Here is a 19,610-nt window from a genome sequence, read left to right as displayed (position 1 = left end):
CGATGTCAATTGGCCGCCAATATCATGAGATTTGACACCGTTGGACTTCTTTCTTTGAGGTTATTTGAAAGAAAAGGTGTACGTTGATAAGCCAGCAACAATTCAACAGCTAAAGGATGAGATAATTCGGCACATTAACGGCATAGAACCTCAATTATGGCTCAGCGTCATCGAAAATTTGGACCATCGGATGAAGGTGTGCCGCCGAGACGCGGCAGTCATTTGGCCAATATTTTGTTCCATGCGTAATTGAGCCATACCAATATTATCATAATAAAGAGAAATGACCACTATTTCCTAAAAAAATTTTATTTTATTCAAAATCTACACCGGCCCTTGAAACTTAGCCACCTTGTACATATATGGCAACAATAAAATATTAATTCTATTCTTCCTCTTAATTTTAATTTCATATGCAAAGTTGTTAGTATTATGGCCTTTTTGTACGTCTTTGTCACTCTGATCCACTCAGAATCTTATACATATTTTTAGCAAACCAGTTTTTGAGTCAATAATAGTGGCTATAAAATTGTATGAAATTTGCATTGCTGATTCCACACAATAACAAATATGTAGTATATCCATTAAAATTAAAACAAAGTTCTTCTATGTGTTTAGTTTTTTATTGATAAAAAATCAATTCAAACTTTTTTGGCTCTCTGTTCAATTTTTTATTGATAAAAAATGAGTTAAATTATTTTTATTAAGGAAATTAATTGGATACAAAATTATCTATCTAATACTTCTGCTGCTTACTCATGCATATAAACAATCTGACCATTTACATTAATGTAATTACAGTCTTGTGTCAAATTCATTTACTTGGCTCAGTCTCGCTCACATCCTCATCGCTTACACGTAAATTTAGGCAACTAATAAAGAAGTTATCGATTGTGTTGTAGAGATGGCGTAAAGCGCCGCTAATTGAGTGATTTTCGTCGGTGTAAGACTGTAAAGAGTGAGAAGAAAAATGGCATACCATATAAAATTGAAAGGTCATGTGGCCCACTTGAGAGTTAACAAAACTCACCATCTCCTCGAATAGAATATTTTCAGCCACCAGTTTCTTGGCAAACAGCATCGAGTTCTGATAATGCACATTGTCATCGGCGGAGCCATGAATCAGCAGGAGATCATGAACATTGAAGCTGTCAATCTCTTTACGAAAAACGCTGCTATTTACGTAGCCAGCCAAATTATCTGCCTCTGTTGGTAAGCCCATGTAGCGCTCGGTGTAGATCGTATCTGGAAAGGGAAGTTGCATTACGCATTTATTATTTTTACTATTGAAGTGATGCAAACACGCCCTTCTCACCATAGTACAGCCACGAGGTAACTGGCGCCACACTCGTACCACATTGGAACACATTATTTGCATCATACTCCAGCGTTTTGATTGTCATATAGCCACCATAACTCCATCCCCAAATACCAACGCGTTCACTATCGATGAATGGATACAAAGTCTGTAGGTATTTTGCCACATAAATCTGATCCTGTGCCTCCAAATCTCCCAAATTATTATTAACGCTGAAGAGTAATTTTTTCCCCTTATTACCAGTACCGCGTCCATCGATGAGCGCATAGATGACCTCGTGATTCGTAACCATATACAAGCCAAAGCCGGCACTAAAGGCGCTTGTAACGCGCACCGAATCGGGGCCGCCATAGACATAGACAAGCATTGGATATTTCTTGGTTTCGTTCAAATTCGGTGGGAATTGTAATTTCACAGCGGCTAAAGAACCATCCGCTAGCGGTACTTGCAAATAAGTATTATTGGGAAACTCTTTATTGGCATATGTTTGGCGGAAGGCACTGTTATCCTCCCAAACGGCTATTTCGCGATCGGTCTAAAAGTGAAATATGTAAAATGCATGTTTTAATGTTTATTTGTGGTCTTAACTTTAATATGAATTTCATTGCTGCATAAAAAGAAAGTTTGAAGTAATTCGGTTACTGGGTACAAAGTTATGTGTGTCGTCTGCTTGCGCGGCCAAAGACTATCTGGCTTGCAAGAGGCGGACTTTCCGTGTTACTTTGAGATTACATTCTAAGCTGCGGGTTTTTCTCGAGCTCCTCGAGCCACTCTCCAAACGCGCATGTGCAATTTCCAATGGGCTACAAATAACCTCTTACCAATACTAGCCTACCAATCGAAAGCTTGGCTTGGAGCCCTCCAACTAGAAAGATCACCCAATTGAAAAATGAGCAGTTAGTAGAAACACGAACAACAAAGCCGAAGCAGCCGACAGACTACCGGTTAGCTATTCAAACATGGAGACGAGGTAGCAACAGTTTTACGCCGCCGAGGGGCAGATGGTTTTTATGCGTAGCTTTTTCATCGCAGAAATATAGTCGGCACAGATTTGGCAGGAGGAGGAGCGATCGCTGTTAGAAAACACTGCTTCTATCAATTGGTGTTAGTTAAGGTTGGTATGGTTGCCCAAGAAATGAGCACACTTGGACGAGGAAAATTGGATTCGTCCTTTGTGATACCATGAAGGAGGTGAAGTGAGAGAAGAAGACCGATGGGATGCGGAGAGAGGGCGGGGAGAGGTGGTGCTAGGATGGTTAGGAGGGTGGCGTTTGCTTCAACCGCTTTGTGCTACTGATGAATTCATCAGATTTTTAATGTCATCGCCTGCTATATCAGCAAGCGCAGCAAAGAAGTAAGGGCTAAGATGCCTGGATCTTAGCCCCGCCAGAGCAGGGCAGCTAAGGAGTAGGTGCTGAGATAATTCCACCTCATCCTCCATACATCCATCGCAAAAGGGACTTGAAGAAATTCCAAGCCTCACAGTATGCATTTCTCGCGCATAGTGACCTGTGAGAAAACCCACAAGATTCGAGAGCTGATATTTTGTCAACCTCAGAAGCTCGCCCGAGCCTCCCCGGCCCCCACGTGGCCAGAAGGATTTCGCGACCTTACAAGTTTGTGTACTTGCGCAACTCTCGCTGAGTTGGCGCGGTGTCCATCTTTCCAGGAGCAGACCGCAGGTAGTCAGGGGGATCCCAATTCTCTCCTTTCGCGGGGAGATTTCTTCACATATCCCTTGTCTGGCCAGCTCAGCCGCCTCGCAATTTCCCGCAATGTCGCTGTGACCAGGAACCCAGATGAGGCTAATGTCAAAGAATTTGGACGCAGTCGAAAGTGAGGTCAGGCATTCCCTGAACCAGTTTCGAATGCACCGCCACTGACCCGAGGGCCCTTATTGCCACTTGGTTGTCGGAGTAAATATTTACTTTTCTGCCAATCACCTGCCTCCTTGATTGCGGCTAGCATCAATTGGTGTTACGTGCCCGACCTTTCAAATGTGTACGTTTCGAATAGTAATCATACACCAAATCATTCGGCTCCTACGGAATTAGTCTTCTAAATCTCACATAGAATATTCCATCGAGCGTATTGCGAAAAGGACTAAAGTCCATCATCAACCAACCAACTTCAGCGTGGCTAATCAAATGTTGATGAACAAAAATACACAATACGCCAGATCTCGGAAAAGACCCGTCAAAAGAGAAACGACACACGCCATTTTTTCATAGATTTTAGAACCTGACGCTGTAAGGTTACTTGAAGTTCATATTCGTATTTAGCACTTAAGTACTCTTTGGAGAAGTGTAGTCTATTCCTTGGTTCGAAAAGTCGACCAAATTGTATCGACTTGTAGCATTGTTTGCCTCTCAGAGAAAGGTACCGACAACAAGGCCATCACAAAAGATAGCCGTCAACGAAGATGGATGCCAACTTAGTGGTAGTTCAGAATCGGATGGTAAGATCGGTTGCTGAGAATTATTTTTGCACTTCACTTAACTCAAGGACGGAAAGTCCTACCCTGAATCTCGAAAGGTCTGTGCATCCGCGAAGAACCCCATTTTACCCCATCTACGGTAGATAAAAAAACGCACTTTTTGTGAGCGGAAATTTAAGACACACGCTAGGAAGAGATTTGCCCGCTAAGTTTGGGGCTATTTGTGATATAGTTCATGAAACTGTGAAAAACGTTATAGATAGATTAAAAATATAAAATAGAAGTAGCAGAAAAAATGCGCACTCTTTCCCCTTTCAAACTTTATCTGGCCAAGGTAAGACAAAATATTCTCGAGTATCCTATAATCTTCAAGATTTATCAGAAGCTATGAAATCACAGTCGCTTATGGCCAGTAAGCAGCCCATCCATATCTTATATAGAGCTAATCTAAATAAGCTGGCTAAGCTGTGCAACACGAACGTTTATTTGGGTTTTTGGACACAGAGGCATTCTTGGAAATTGCATCGCAGATGAGCTGGTTGGAAGGGGAACTGACCACATAGGAATCTTCTTATCTATAAGCATCGGATGAGTTCGATCTACATCGTGCACGGACCCCATTTGGGAGGTTATTAGACAGGTATGGCCTCAAAGGAATAAACACAGAACTAGGTCCTTTATCAATCAAGGCCGGCCTTCCTAATGGAAGAAGTTGGTATAATGACCACGCACTGCCTAACGGGAATACATGAGAAACGTATGGCGGATTTCTTCTAAAGACTTGTGTCGCAGCTGCAAGAAAAAGGTGGCGATGGAGAGAATTGGGTACTTCCTGGCTGTGGCAGGTAGGAAGGTAGGTTAGATGGCAAAAGTACCACGCTATATAAGGGTGGGGTTAAGGTAGTAGCATACGCCGATGACTTGGTCCTGATGGTATCCGGACCGTTTCCCTCAGTCATGGCTGAGATTTTGGAAAGGTCACTGGATGTACTCAGTCGCGGGGCTGCCACTTACGGCCTCCGAGTGAACTCTGACAAAACCGAGCCGGTGCTATTTACAAGAAAATATAAATCACAACCCTTTCGACTTGCCAAATTAAACAACCACGTTCTCCCGCTCTCATCGGTAGTTAGGTATCTTGAAGAGATACCGGACTCCAAACTCCATTGGAAGCTACACATTGAAAATCGGTTAAAAAAAGGCCAGTATATCCTTCTACTCTATGTTCGGTAAAAATGTGGACTGGTCGTGCTGGGGATATACAACGCTGTGAGTTTGCCAATTTAAACGAATGCATGCCTGGTTTGATGGGAAGCTTTACGGAGGGGCTATAATATCACTAAACTGGGAAGGGTGCAAAGGAGTGCATACATTGGCATCACCCAAGCATGTAGAACTTGCCCCAGTGCTACCCTGAATGTCCTTTTGCACTTACTTCCCTTCGACATTTACGTTATTTCCATCGCAGCTCGAAGTGCAATCAGGTTAAAAGAGGTTGGCCTCTGGAGGCAATCTCTCAAGGGACATGGTAGCATTTTCGGGCAGGTAACACCGTATTTCTCTGAACTTCGAACAGAACTTTCTATCCGCAAACTAGAGTTTGAGGGTCGTGCTAGAGAAATCTTTCCAAATAGGCAGGATTGGATCGAGGGGAGAATCTGCACACAAGCTTGCATTCACGTACGGCCCAAAAATGGAACTAGGAATCGGAGCGGTGGTTTTCTCTAAATCAGCCAATCTCCTTTAAAGTGCCGAATACTGCTGGTGTTTTTCAAGCAGAAGTCTTTGCGAAAGTCCTTTGGACTCCTCGCAGTTCAATTTCCACACTCGTAGCTGGGTTTACTGGTCACTGGACGATCGGCTTACATGTGGAAAACCTAGGGTTACCCTTTAACTCCCATTACAGAAGCTGTGGAGACCTTTCAGAGAAGGAGACTGTTGAGCACTTTCTCTGTAAATGTCCGGGTTTGGCAGCTAGAGGACTAAAGTCACTGGGAGTTCCTTTCTTCGACAGCCTGGGCCAGTGCGCCAACCTAAATCCCATCAATCTTCTCCATTATATCAACTGCTCTGGCTGGCTGTAGATATTTGCCTGTTGGAGGTCTCATAATGGTATCAAAGCGGAACTTTAGTGCTGCTTGAGGAGTGCCAGACTGGCAGTTCAACCATTTCACCTACCACGGGTGCACTAGAGTGCCGTTTTTATACCATAATGTAGACCACTACCTGCGATAAGTTTCAAAACTTAAAGAAAGGAAAACCATATACATCCATGCAGTGCTGTTGATGTAGTGAAGGAAAGAAAAGGGATCTAGGCTAGAGAACTGCCGCAAGCTATCCCCAAAAGGCACACTAAGAAACCTTAAGCGTCTCGCCGTCAAACCCGGACAATTGCAAAGAAAGTGTTCAACAGTCTGATTCTCTGCAGGATCCCCACAGCCTCTGAAATCCAAGCTTTTCGGCATGAGTTCCGATCACCCAAAGACATGTTAACACCGCAATGAGTTTAGAAATTGAATGGTCGAGGATCCCCAGCACTTTATTCGTCCTGCTTCTGTCTTACTTAGGCCAAAGTGTTTTTGAGATAGCACACGATAAGATAGAACTCCATCTGTTTTGCGCTTGTTTAAGAAAGAAATTGTGTAGTTTCCCTTTAACACCGGTCAAGGGGACAACGACGAACAAAACTAACACTCTACAGGGCTCTCATCATGCCCGTCCTAACGTATGGCGCAGAAGCTTTGGGCGATGACAACATCTGATGAAGGGAGGTTAGGAGTGTTCGAAAGAAAGATTTTGCGCAAGATTTTTGGACCTTTGCACGTTGGCAACGGCGAATATCGCAGGCGATGGAACGATGAGCTGTATGAGCTTTACGACGACATAGACATAGCGCAGCGAATAAAGATCTAGCGGCTACGCTGGCTGGGTCATGTCGAATGGATACAAATGCTCCGACTCTGAAAGTATTCGATGCGGTACCAGCTGGTGGTAGTAGAGGAAGAGGAAGGCCTCCTCTGCGTTGGAAAGATCAGGTGGAGAAGGACTTGGCTTCACTTGATGTGTCCAATTGGCGCCGATTAGTACGAGAAAGAAACGACTGGCGCGCTTTATTAAACTCGGCCAAAATCGCGTAAGCGGTTATCGCGCCAATTAAGAAGAAGAACCGTCTAAGACCACCCCATTCTGCCGCGACTGTGCGGTATTATTTGCCAATTAAAATGAGTCTAACAACTGACTTCTACCCTTGATCATGTCTATCTATCTATATTTACTGGATTCTGATATTACCTTTCTCTCAAAGATTCTTACAACGGCTGGTCCAGGTCCAGTACAAGTTAAAACATAGTACGAGCGATCTGTGCTAAAAGAGGCAGTGGCATGGCGACAAACATTTTCGTCGGGATCGCGCAAATCACAGCTTAAGCATACATTGTTGTGGAAAATATGCGTCTGATAGGGTTCATTCTCCAAAGTAGCTTGATAGTAACTAGAAAAAAAGATGAATCAACATTACACGAGGACGCACTGCTCCAACCCACTTACAGATCATCAGTAGCTGCATCATAGAAGTAAACCCCCACGACGGTAAAGTTGCCGCGTGACTGCCATTGATTTTTGCCCGTTTCTAAATTCAAGTTCCACACTTGCGCCCAATCATCTATCCAATATGTAAATGTGCAATTGTTGGACTCACAATTAGGTGTGCTCATCTTTATCCAACCATCCGGTTCATTCAAACGTGTCACCTCGTTGCACACACCCTCCAACGAGCACACCTGAAATGAGGCCAAATTTTGGCGGCGATTCAGCCAAATCAACAACACTCGCGCACTATCGATCCACACAACATTTTGTAAAATATGATCGGTTGTCACAATATCAACTGGTGCTGTGATGTTGATCGGCACTAGTTGCTTCGTGTCCACATTGAATAGGCGCAATCCCACGACTGGATTGTTTGTACCGACTTTGGGATACTTCAGTTCGAGTTCTTGTGGGTATTGATAGTCAAGCAGTGAGTTATTCATATAATCATTTTCGTAGACTTGATACTTGAAAGTCTGCACGTCAACATCGTTAAAATAGCCGCTAATCAAATGTGTGCCATCCTTGGACCACCACATAGCGCTGCCGCTGGAGAGCACCTCCTCTTCATACACCCAATCGGGTATGCCATTGTAAATGACGCCTGTAACGCCATCGTTGGTCAACTGCAATTCTTGATCATCTTCGTAGTGAACGTGCACGTTATTTTCATAGATGTAGCCGAGTCGGTTTTTCGCTGGCGACCAACTACAATACTGTAATTTCTCGCCGCCATGGATTTTCGTCTCAACTCTGGTAGAGAGAATGAAATGCGAAATATGAAATTAGACTTTAATTAAAATTTTTTTTGTTTTTTTTGAAGCCTTTTTTACCTCGTTTCAATATCCAATAGCGAGTATTTAGCAGTCACCGAGTACCTGAAGAGTTGTTCGACGGAGTAGCGTATAAGCAACTTTGTGTTGTCTGGCGAGAAAGTGATTGTCAGATCAGAAGGATACACGTCCTGGAAAGGGCATACATATTATTCTAAGTATTTTTTTTTCTGAAAATGATATTTAGTAGCATACTTACAAATATGGCAGTGGGTAAAATCAATGAGCGATTCAATGTGGCCACATTGTATTTGTAAAGATAGCCGTCAGTGGCTCTGTAGGCGAATTCAGCATCTGAAAGATTATGATTTGATATTTATATAAAAAAGTGTGACTTGTAATGTAGACTAAATATAACAGAAAGAAAAAAAATTGTAAATTATTCGAAAGAAGTATAAATTTATGTGAGAGGGTAACCAAAGATTAAACTTTTTGGCACAGTAACAAAAATCAAGAATTTTTCACAAAATCTCAATTTTATAGCCCATTGAGCTTAGGCTTCATAGAGTGGGAGTTTGAAGGCGATAAACATTCGCGGTGATTTTTGACTATATTTTTTGCTGAGGATGTTGGATGCATTGGTATTTTGAGCATTCATTTACGCCTGGCCTTGTCTCAGTTGCAAGTGTGCAATAACTACTGGATGGAATCCATATGACAAGTAATAGAAAAAGAGGGTCCATTGCTTAAAAAACTATGAGGCATGCACACATAGGGTGTCTCCCAACCGCAAAGAAACATATTCATGTGACCTTTTTCCTTTGTAGCATCTTCTGGCGGCTCTTAGAGTGCTTTGAAAAAAAATATATTTTTTTTATATCTCCTTCCACGTGTGTCCAAGAGAACTCGCTCAACAACGTTTCCTACAACTTCATATGAACCAAGACATCAGTCAATGGGCCTGAAATTGTTTATACTATCAACGCAACGAGTCTGAAACGACCCGTCATGACCTCTGTCATGACCAAATGCAACAAGAACAAATACTGTTCGACCATCGTCAATGCGTTACACACACTGGGCGGAAGCAATAACGTCAAAGGACATACACACCGAAACTGTAACCAGCGCATTTTCCAATGACCTGGTGAGTCGCTTTGTGGATTTAAACCAGCGATCGAGCAACGCAATTTCAATCCAAATGCCTTTCTATGGGCTACAACAGAAGTAAGAGGGTAAGACTCCGTCAGAAAATATGAGATTTGCAAGTGGTCTTTCGATTTCTTTGAAACTTTGGGAAATATTAGTTCTAGGTAAGATACATTCAAGCCTAAAAGGATTTTGAAAAATTTTCAAAATTGAGTCATCTACGCCATGTTGAATATCGGGACCGTGTTTTTTCAAAAATCAATATTTCTTGAAGCGGTGGATGGATTTCAATGCAATTTACAGACAATATAGAAACAATTAAATAGTTTAAATTAGTATTATGTAAAAAAAAAATTTCGAAATTTTGACCAAAAAAAAGTCAAAAAATTTTTTTGAATCAATTTTTAGTTGATTTGGCCACTTTTTTAGATTTTCTGTTATACACGTAACGATTCCTTATGATTTAACCTTTATTTTGAAAAAAAAAAATTTTATGGTGTCTATAATAGTTCTCGAGATATTGCGATTTTAGTGGAAGCGCGCACGCACTTTCGCGTACGCACGCACGGTTCGCGCTGCGTTATGTGTTCCTGTATGAAGTGACTGGAGCAGACTGCTGCAGGTCTGTGCGCGTTTTTCTACTCCTGCGCTGCGTAACCGCGAAATTCACGGTGTTCGCTTCCACTAAAATCGCAATATCTCGAGAACTATTATAGACACCATAAAATTTTTTTTTTCAAAATAAAGGTTAAATCATAAGGAATCGTTACGTGTATAACAGAAAATCTAAAAAAGTGGCCAAATCAACTAAAAATTGATTCAAAAAAATTTTTTGACTTTTTTTTGGTCAAAATTTCGAAATTTTTTTTTTACATAATACTAATTTAAACTACTTATTTGTTTCTATATTGTCTGTAAATTGCATTGAAATCCATCCACCGGTTCAAGAAATATTGATTTTTGAAAAAACACGGTCCCGATATTCAACATGGCGTAGATGACTCAATTTTGAAAATTTTTCAAAATCCTTTTAGGCTTGAATGTATCTTACCTAGAACTAATATTTCCCAAAGTTTCAAAGAAATCGAAAGACCACTTGCAAATCTCATATTTTCTGACGGAGTCTTACCCAAGAACAACTGCATTTCATTCAGTTGCGATCGTCATACAGCTCACTGGGTCAAACTCTTCCAGTTTTTGTTGTTATAACAGTTTTTCTAGTCGAAGTCAGTGTAATCTAACGGCAGGCCCAAGAATTTTTTGCTTTGACATAGGGGATTCAAAGGGAGAGACGTGTTAGATGAGTGAGTTTAAGGGGCACGTGGATACGTGGCTATGGTCGTGCGGGGTACCTTCACACCCCGGACATACTTATAATGAGTATGCCAAGGTCGATTCTAAATAGGTAAGGGTTTCACCTATTATAATATCCTGAACCCGAATGGAACACTCTTCCACTATGACTGCTTGGCCTACGAACTAAGTGGTGTAACATAAAAGACTATGCCGCCGATATGCTGGGCGGAAAAAACTATCCCTTTCAGATGGAGGTTTCTCTTGAAAAATTTCGCGAATTTATGTAAATTATTCGATGTGTACCTAAGGCTGGTTATACAAATGGTGTACATTCACATACGAGGTGTGTTCAAAAAGTAACGCGAATTTTGTGTTTTTTTTTTCAAAAATTATTTATTTATTAATTAATATCTATTGTCCCCTTCAAAGTAATCCCCATGAGATAATATGTACTTGTTCCACTGTTTTTTCCAATCTTCGAAGCACGCCAAAAAATCATTTTTTTTTTATTTTGTTCAGCTCCTTCTTTGATGTCGTCTTTATCTCGTCAATCGTAGCGTAGCGTCGTCCTTTCACGGGCCTCTTCAGTTTCGGGAACAAGAAAATTTCACAGGGGGTCAAATCTGGTCACGAAGCAAATCTGGGGAATACGGTGGCTGGGCATCATAAGTGCGTTGTTTTTGGCGAAAAAGTCGCGCACAAGCAACGATATGTGAGCAGGGGCGTTATCGTGATGCAAGAGCCAATTTTTGTTCTTCCACAAATCCGGGCGTTTCTGGCGGATTGCTTCGAGCAAATTGCGCATAACTTGCAGGTAATATTCCTTATTGACCGTTTTACCCTGTGCAAGGAACTCATGATGCACAACGCCCCTGCAATCGAAGAAAACGGTAAGCAAAGCTTTTACATTCGACCGAACTTGGCGCGCTTTTTTCGGTCTTGGTTCATGCGACAGCTTCCATTGAGTTGATTGAGCTTTGGTTTTTACGTCATAACTATAAACCCACGATTCGTCACCAGTTATGACCCTCTGGAGCTGATTTGGGTCGTTGCGGGCAGAGTCCAACATCTCATTAACAATGTTCATGCGATGCTGCTTTTGGTCGAAATTGAGCAGTTTGGTACAAATTTTGCGGCGACCGTCTCATGCCCAAATCATTTAAAAAAAAAGCTTGGGACGAGCCAATCGATATGTCTAGGTCCACAGCAACTTCTCTAACGGCGATTCGACGATGGGCCAATACCATTTTCTTCACTTCATCAATTTTTTCGTCTGTTGTTGAAGTGCTCGGGCATCCGGCACGCTTTTCGTCATTCACACCTTCTCGGCCTTCTGAGAACATTTTGTACCACCGATAAACGTTGGTTTGGTCCAAAGTGGCTTCTCCGTATGACACAGTCAACATTCGGAATGCATCCGCGCACTTAATTTCGTTTTTCACACAAAATTTGATACAGCTTCTTTGATCCATCTTTTTGAATAGGTGAAAATCGAAGACGAGCCGAAACACGTGCAAGCAACGCAGCTGTCAACAATTAACTGAACCTTCAAAATGGCCGAACTCGTCGGCATGAGTGAGGGACATGATTACCAACACATCGCCACAAAAAAATCGAAATTCGAATATACGTAATCTGCGAAAATTCGAAATTCACGATACTTTTTGAGCGAACTAGAGCGAACACAAAAATAGTATCAGCCACGACACCTCTTTTACGAGTGCGGAAACTTATTCCCATACCCAATATTTCTCGGGACAAATCCCGTGGTTTCGGGATTACATTAAATGTTGTTTCTTCTAGTTTTTAACTAAAAATAAAACAAATATTGACTTTTTACTGATTTTCAAAAAAGTATGCTGCACGGGACTAATCCCGCGATTTCGGGATTACATTAATTTTTGTATTCCTCTAGTTTTTAGCACAAAACAAAATAAATATTGAATTTATACTGAATTTAAGAAAATTATTAATAAAAATATCCCACAATTTCGTAAACAACATTCGCAGCACTGAGATCACCAATGCTAACATTATTAATTACGTATGAATGTATGTGTGTATGTATGTATGTTTGTTTGTATGTACGTATGTATGTATGGATTTGTCTGCGATTAATGCTTACTGTACTCATATGTCAAATGTCAAAAAAGTAGTAATTGGCCTAAATCCGCACCATTAAGGCATTTCTCCATGAAAACTAATGAGGGTAAATTAAATGAATGTCAACTAAGCTCTTTTTCAAGTTCAATCAAATAAAAAATTATTGGATGTGAATAAATGGAGATGAGTTATAAATTTGGCAAGAGCATTAAATAAATGCATATAAGTGAATATTTGTGTGAATATTCGGCTTGTGGGAATCAAAAACACAGTACCTGCTACAAATTAGATTTTTGGATTGGAACAGATGAACTTTGTTTGAAAAAGGGGTTAGCAAAGGAAAAGGAAAGCTATGAGGCCAAAATGGTTCACGAAAATAGTGCTGTAGAAACTCTACCATTTCCATTAGAAGGCGTCTTTTATCATTTCGTATATGTAATATAGAGATTTCTATGGCCAAAAATTCTAAAACTTTGAGCCACCGCAAAAAAACTGAGACCTATTGGATTATAAATTGTACTACAAAAGTGCTTTCAGGATTGTACAGGTATTTTCTGTTCCAAAAATGATATTGGACAATGCAATTATAATCACCTGCTCTGGCTGGTGAACTTATTGGCGTGCCAAAATGTTTATATTTTTTCAGTCCACAACTGCTGAGGCGTGAGCTGGTGCGCTGTCGTAATGGAAAAGGACTTTTTTGAAAATCACTGTAGTTGTTGTTGTAGGAGTAATACAAACCCTGTCAGTGTAGTGTATATCACCGGTCGCCTTCGTCTAACTCATCTAAAGAACACATGCTGTTTTAACAGGTTGGTTCCAGAGGGAGAGGGTTGTTAAATGAGTTGGTTTTGAGGGGCATGTGAAAAGGTGGTTAGTGTCGTGCGGGTGCCTTCACATGCAGGACATAAGTTTGGTATGTCGGGGTCAATTCTGGATAAGTAGGAATTTAACCTGCTACAATATCCAGAACGTAATTGTGCCAGTGTTACGCGAGTCTCACGGAGAAGCTGGAGCCCTTCATCCGCTGTAGGTGGCGATTAGACTACGATTACGACATTCGGTGGTCGGGAGCTTAAGAAGGTGGTGATGGTCTCCCGATGAATGTCATTTATTGTCTGTCTAAACAATGTCTGGTAGATGTCTGTTTGTTTTGTCCTGGATCTCGGCGGCGTAATTGAGGAGGTGTCTCCTGACGTGCCTGGGAGGCGGCTCTGGCTTAAGCAGGTGTCTGCAAGGCTATTTAATTTTTTTTTAGGATTTCAATGTTTAATATTTTTTATTATTTTAATATTTAATAAAAATATTTTAGTATTTAATACCTTTTAATATTTTAATATCTAATATTTTTTAGGGCTTTAATAAAGGGTGCTTAAATTTTAAGGGCCGATGTTGAATGGAAACCACACCTAAACGTCAAGCTTTTTCTGCATTTATTTAACATTTTTTCAATCTCAGACTAATTCAATTTGAACCATGGAAAGATACACAATCGAGCAACGCGTTAAAGTTATTCAGGTTTCTTATGAAAACGGGCGTTCAAATCAAAATGCATATCGCGCACTTCATCTTCAGTGATGCGGCACATTTTCACCTGAGTGGATTCGTCAATAAGCAGAATTGCCGCATTTGGGCGAATGATAATCCAAGAGTGAGTGCTGAAAAACCAATGCACCCACAATTAGTGACTGTTTGGTGCGGTTTATGGGCCGTATTTTTTCCAAAATGAGGCCGGTCAGGCAGTTACTGTGAATAGTGTTGGCTATCGTGAGATGATAACGAACTTTTTACGGCCCGAATTGGAAGATATGGATGTGGACGATATGCGGTTTCAACAGTACGGTGCCACTTGTCACACAGCTAACGAAACAATGGCTCTTTTCCGCGAAAAATTTGATGGCCGAATAATCTCACGTCGCGGCGATGTCAATTGGCCGCCAAGATCATGTGATTTGACACCGTTGGACTTCTTTCTTTGGGGTTATTTGAAAAAAAAGGTGTGCGTCGATAAGCCACCAACAATTCAAGAGCTAAAGGATGAGATAATTCGGCACATTAACGGCATAGAACCTCAATTATGCCTCCTCGTCATCGAAAATTTGGACCATCGGATGGAGGTGTACCGCCGAGGCCATTTGGGCGATATTTTGTTCCATACGTAATTGAGCCATACCAATATTATCATGATAGAGAGAAATTACAATAATTTCTTAAAAAAATTGTAATTTATTCAACATCAACACCGGCCCTTGAAACTTAACCACACTTTATTTAATACTTTTTAATATTGAAATATTTAATTTTTTTTGGGATTTTAATATTTAATACCTTTTCTTATTTTAATATTTAATACCTTTTAATGTTTTAATATCAAATATTTTTTGGGGCTTTAATATTTAATATTTTTTAATATTTTAATATATGTTTTTTTAGGATTTTAATATTTAAAATTTCTTAGGATTTTAATGTTATATATTTTTTATTATTTAAATATTAAATACTTTCTAATATTTTTTAGGGCTTTAATATTTAATATTTTTTAGTATTTTACTATTTAATTCTTTTAGGATTTTAATATTTAAAATTATTTAGGATTTTAATGTTTAATATTTTTTATTATTTTAATATTTTAATATCTAATATTTTTTAGGGCTTTAATGTTTAATATTTTTTATTATTATTATTATACTTAATACCTTTTACTATTCTATAGTAATATCTAATATTTTTTAATACCTTAATATTTAATATTTTTTGAATTTTTTCTTAATTTTTCGAAACAATGAAATACTTTTTATACGAAATTATTCTAGAAACATTTGAGTTAAAAAATTGGTATAATTTCAAATTTGTCTTAAGAGCTACGCTATAGGAGCATTCCATGGTTCGTACGGGACAGATCGTACGAATTTTTACAGTTTACAACCTTAATTATAGACAAACCATAACTTTTCAAAGCGAGTTATTTAGGGCACTAATCCTGTGTGGTAGTTTTCTAAACGAAACCTATATACGTGCTTTAAAATATTCGCACATCTTTGCAAAATCAAAAAAAAAATTATATGTTCGTACGGGACAGCTCCAGTCTACCACTACTCTGAGTTATAGTGAATTAAGAGAAATTTCAGCGAAACTAATAATATTAACAAGAAAACGAAAATGACATTTGATTGTGATTGTATTAGAGTTTATTAACACAACAAAAACATTTAAAACATATTTAATTTAAATGACTTATAGTGTAAAAATGAAAATGTTCGTACGGGACAAATTGTGTTCGTACGGGACGCGTACGAAATTCAGCTCTTAAATTTTGATTTTAACGTTCTCTAAAGGGAAAATTTGATGCTGTTGTTATCTTGAGCATGGCTTTTACATGTAACTTCGAGCTCATTTGCTAATATTTCGTGAAATTTGGATATTCCGGGTATAGGCTTGGACGATTCCCAGGGACGAACATCCCGAATTTTGTCAGCTATTTCGGATGCAGAAATATAAAAAATGGATGTTGAAGGAACAAATGTGGCAGCAACTTTTGCGAAATCATTCGCGTTTTGGATTACAGTATTGATTCCTTGGCTACGGGCTTTTTGATTAACAAGTCTTTTTATATTGCCACCGACTCCGTCTACAACTCCCTTACCATGGGAAGTGGCAAAATACTTCCATTCAAATTGTTTGCTATATCTTTCAGAGAGATATACCAATAACGAGACCACATAACTATTTTTGAATTCAGAAGAAGGACCATCACTCCATATAACTTCTTTAATTCTTTCGCCATGATCTGCTGCAAAAATTTTTAAAACTGTCTTTATCTTTTTGCTTTGTATCAGAGCATATCACAAAAGTTCTACATTGTGCCATGAAAAATGAAGCAGCGGTAAAAAGAGTAACACTTTCCCTGCTCCATAAAGCTGACTGCACCTCGTTTTGATATGCGCAAGAATAAGGCATAGCAAAATCAATTTGAAGTATTCTTGCATGTTCATTATTTTTATCGCTTTGGAATGCTTGTGCTTGTACTCTTTTTATATTTATGTGATACATGACATATGTTAAGTCGGATATAAGGTTTTCGTGGAAACTCTCCACAACTGATTTCTTCTGTCTTCAGTTTTACTCGTTGATCGTCTCCTTTATTCCATTGCTTATAAATTATATTTTTTCCTGGGTCATAAGGTATTACTATTTTACTTCCATTTTTACATGTATCGCACACATTTCTCCAACAGCTTGAATCAAGGGCCGTATCACAGAGAATGTTGCTCCAGTAGGAGCTATTGTAGTTTATTTTCAAACACTTCAATTTTAGAATAAAATTCTCGTGAATCATACATTTGCACTGTTCTGATGGCGTGTCTTTTAATAACAAAACATTTTTCGGTCGTAGTGCCCAAAATCTAGAAAATTCTATTTTTATGTTCGGAAACTCTTCCTTAAATATATAAAACGCTTCTTTTAAAAATAAGGTGAGGTAGTGCTTTTGTAATGTAAGTTTTTTACCGTTAGTCCAACAGACCATTGTGTCGTTCATGCCCGGGCATGTATAAACAATGTCTGGACGAAAGTAAAAATCTTTCACCATTTTGGTGGTTTCGTCATCGTTCATTGGTTCATTTATAGATTTATTCCTAACGTTATCAATACTAAGTCCAAGTTTTTTTGCCACACCCGCTACAACAGCCTCTTTTTAGTGGGTAAACTGGGTAGACTTTGCATACATTTCTGTACAGCCTTAGCATACGTTTGCTTACATTTGTTTGGAAAACATTCAGATTCGCAATCACCAACAATATTTGAACCAGCCTCCCTGTCTTGGGCTTGGATCAACTTTTTGGCTCTTTGGACTCTCTTTTTTTCTTTTTCGTACTTCTTCCTCTTCTGTATTTCTTCCTATGTCATGGCTTCAGTTTTCCACTGTTTTACTCTTCCTTTTTCGTTGCTTTTGAAATCTGGACCTTTTTTTTGTTTCTTGTCTCTCCATTTTTTATAACGTGACACGCTGTGGTTGTTATTATTTTCACTAATTTTCTCCATTTTTTAGTTAAAAGAAAAACTTATATGCCGTGTTCGTACGGGACAAAATTTAATGACTGAATATTGAACTTATTTGCGATGCAAACAGAAATCAATGCTTTACAAGTAAAAAGAGCACCAGTAGTTTGCTTTAAATGTAAAGTAATCGAAACAAATAAGTTACTCGGATGAGCAGAAAAATAACTTTACAGTGTTAAGTGCGTTCGTACGGGACATCATCGAACCATTTTTATAAAGGAGCATATCTGCGTTGTTCATAAATAAACTTTTTTTTTAATATTACCTTTCAAAACGTAAAAGTTTGTTCTTTTAACATCAATTATCAGTTTCACGCTATATGTCACACATAATGAGAACTAAGCGCTTAAACTTGACTAAATTTCGATAGAAGAAAATAAAATTTTTATGAGTTGTTTTTGTTGTAAAAAAAGATACTTCAAACTGAGGTCAAGTAAAAGGTCGATGTTTATAATGAAGATTGATATATTTTAAATACATTAACACTAATATAATCATCCGGAAATGCAATTTGCTCGGCGGTCGAAATTTACCATTTTCGATGGAATGCTCCTATAATCGTTTTTTTTTTTTTTTTCTTCTAATTCTATGTTGAATCAGACTCTGCTAAAAAAATTTTGAAAAAAAAATTCACCCCCCAATATTGACATAAAATTGTGCCAAATTCTTTCTAACGACATTTCCTTCAACTGGGTCACCCATACCCTTTTATATGTCATTAAAAAAAATGCTTGAAATGTAATCTAAAACATAAACTAAAATCTTATCGATACGATTTTATTGGCTAGTAAATTTCTCTTTTATCAAATTTCGTGCGTAACTTTGTTAATATCAATAAAACGAGCAATCGAAAGATAAATTTTATTGATGAAATGATAAGATTATAGTTGGAGTTAAAGTATTTGCCTAACTACTTAACTAACCAAAGCGGCACGAAGCTTTACATAATTAAATTTAACTGATTTCTTGTGTGTTTTAAACATTTTTGTTTTTGTTTTTGCATTGAAACAAAGCAATTTCCCTACTTGCAAACTTGTTAAATTTAATTAGCCATAGAAGTTTTTATAATAGCTGTAAAAAACCCCTTTACCATTAATCCAAGTTCCATTGAAGGTACGCCAGCTAGCCGAGAGCGCCTCAGTCAATTCCCAAGGTACTTTATTGGTTGCATTGCGCGCTGCATTCTCATGCGGCAAACTACGCGCGTGTATGGTATTTACAAGCGCCAATAACAAGATAAACAAATAGGTTTTCGAAATCATTTGAATGTTTGCTTTTTATTTTTTAATTTTTATTTTTATTTTTTTTTTATTTATTTTTTATTTAGAAACTTCAAATTTTATTAAAATTATTTCTCGTTTGCAATTAACTTTTCAGCAAATGGAATAAATCACTCAATAAAGTGAAGCAGCAGCAGTTGCACACGTCACTGAACTCTTATTTTATTTTTATGTAAATTTGTATACAAGTTTTTTAGCGAGTAAAAAAAAAACAAAATAAAAACAAAAATCAATTATTATGCGCGTCACGCTTAAGCCAGCACGCTAACGAACACAAACAGATATACAAAAACCACAAACACTACCGAACGGCCAATAACACCAACCGGTGTCTCCCACTTTTCCACACAAAACGAATCCCACACTATACGCGCACCACACAACCGTTGCACTTAACTGCCACCGTTCAACTGAGCTCCAGTTGGCCGCAACAGTGCTCTGAATAGCTCTGATAAGCCATGATCAGGCAGGCGGCAGAAGCGTCAACAGCGCATAACAAGCAGCGGTCAGCGAGTCAAAGCCGCCGACGTCACTGCCAATACAAAAGCAAGCAGTCGTGTTGATCGGCAGCAAAATATAATCCAGCGCAGGAACAACATTTAATATGG

The 19,610-nt window shown here is 38.8% G+C and overlaps 1 protein-coding gene across 1 annotated transcript; it reads right to left on the bottom strand.

Annotated features, from left to right (window-relative positions):
• Positions 1–800: 800 nt before the first annotated feature.
• Positions 801–19,398, bottom strand: LOC129248359 (venom dipeptidyl peptidase 4). The gene is made up of 8 exons (XM_054887885.1): positions 18,813–19,398; positions 8,376–8,470; positions 8,177–8,307; positions 7,302–8,096; positions 7,047–7,245; positions 1,316–1,853; positions 1,031–1,245; positions 801–949 (listed from the first exon to the last, which is right to left on the bottom strand). The coding sequence occupies exons 1-8, from the start codon at positions 18,982–18,984 to the stop codon at positions 815–817; spliced, it is 2,280 nt and encodes a 759-aa protein (XP_054743860.1). The 5' UTR covers positions 18,985–19,398; the 3' UTR covers positions 801–814.
• Between the last annotated feature and the right edge of the window lie 212 nt (positions 19,399–19,610).

The sequence above is a fragment of the Anastrepha obliqua genome, chromosome 5 (assembly GCF_027943255.1).
Source record: "Anastrepha obliqua isolate idAnaObli1 chromosome 5, idAnaObli1_1.0, whole genome shotgun sequence".
In the NCBI taxonomy this organism is placed as follows: Eukaryota; Metazoa; Arthropoda; class Insecta; order Diptera; family Tephritidae; genus Anastrepha; species Anastrepha obliqua.
Note: the sequence above shows the minus strand (reverse complement) of the source record. Positions and strands in the feature narration are given on the sequence as shown.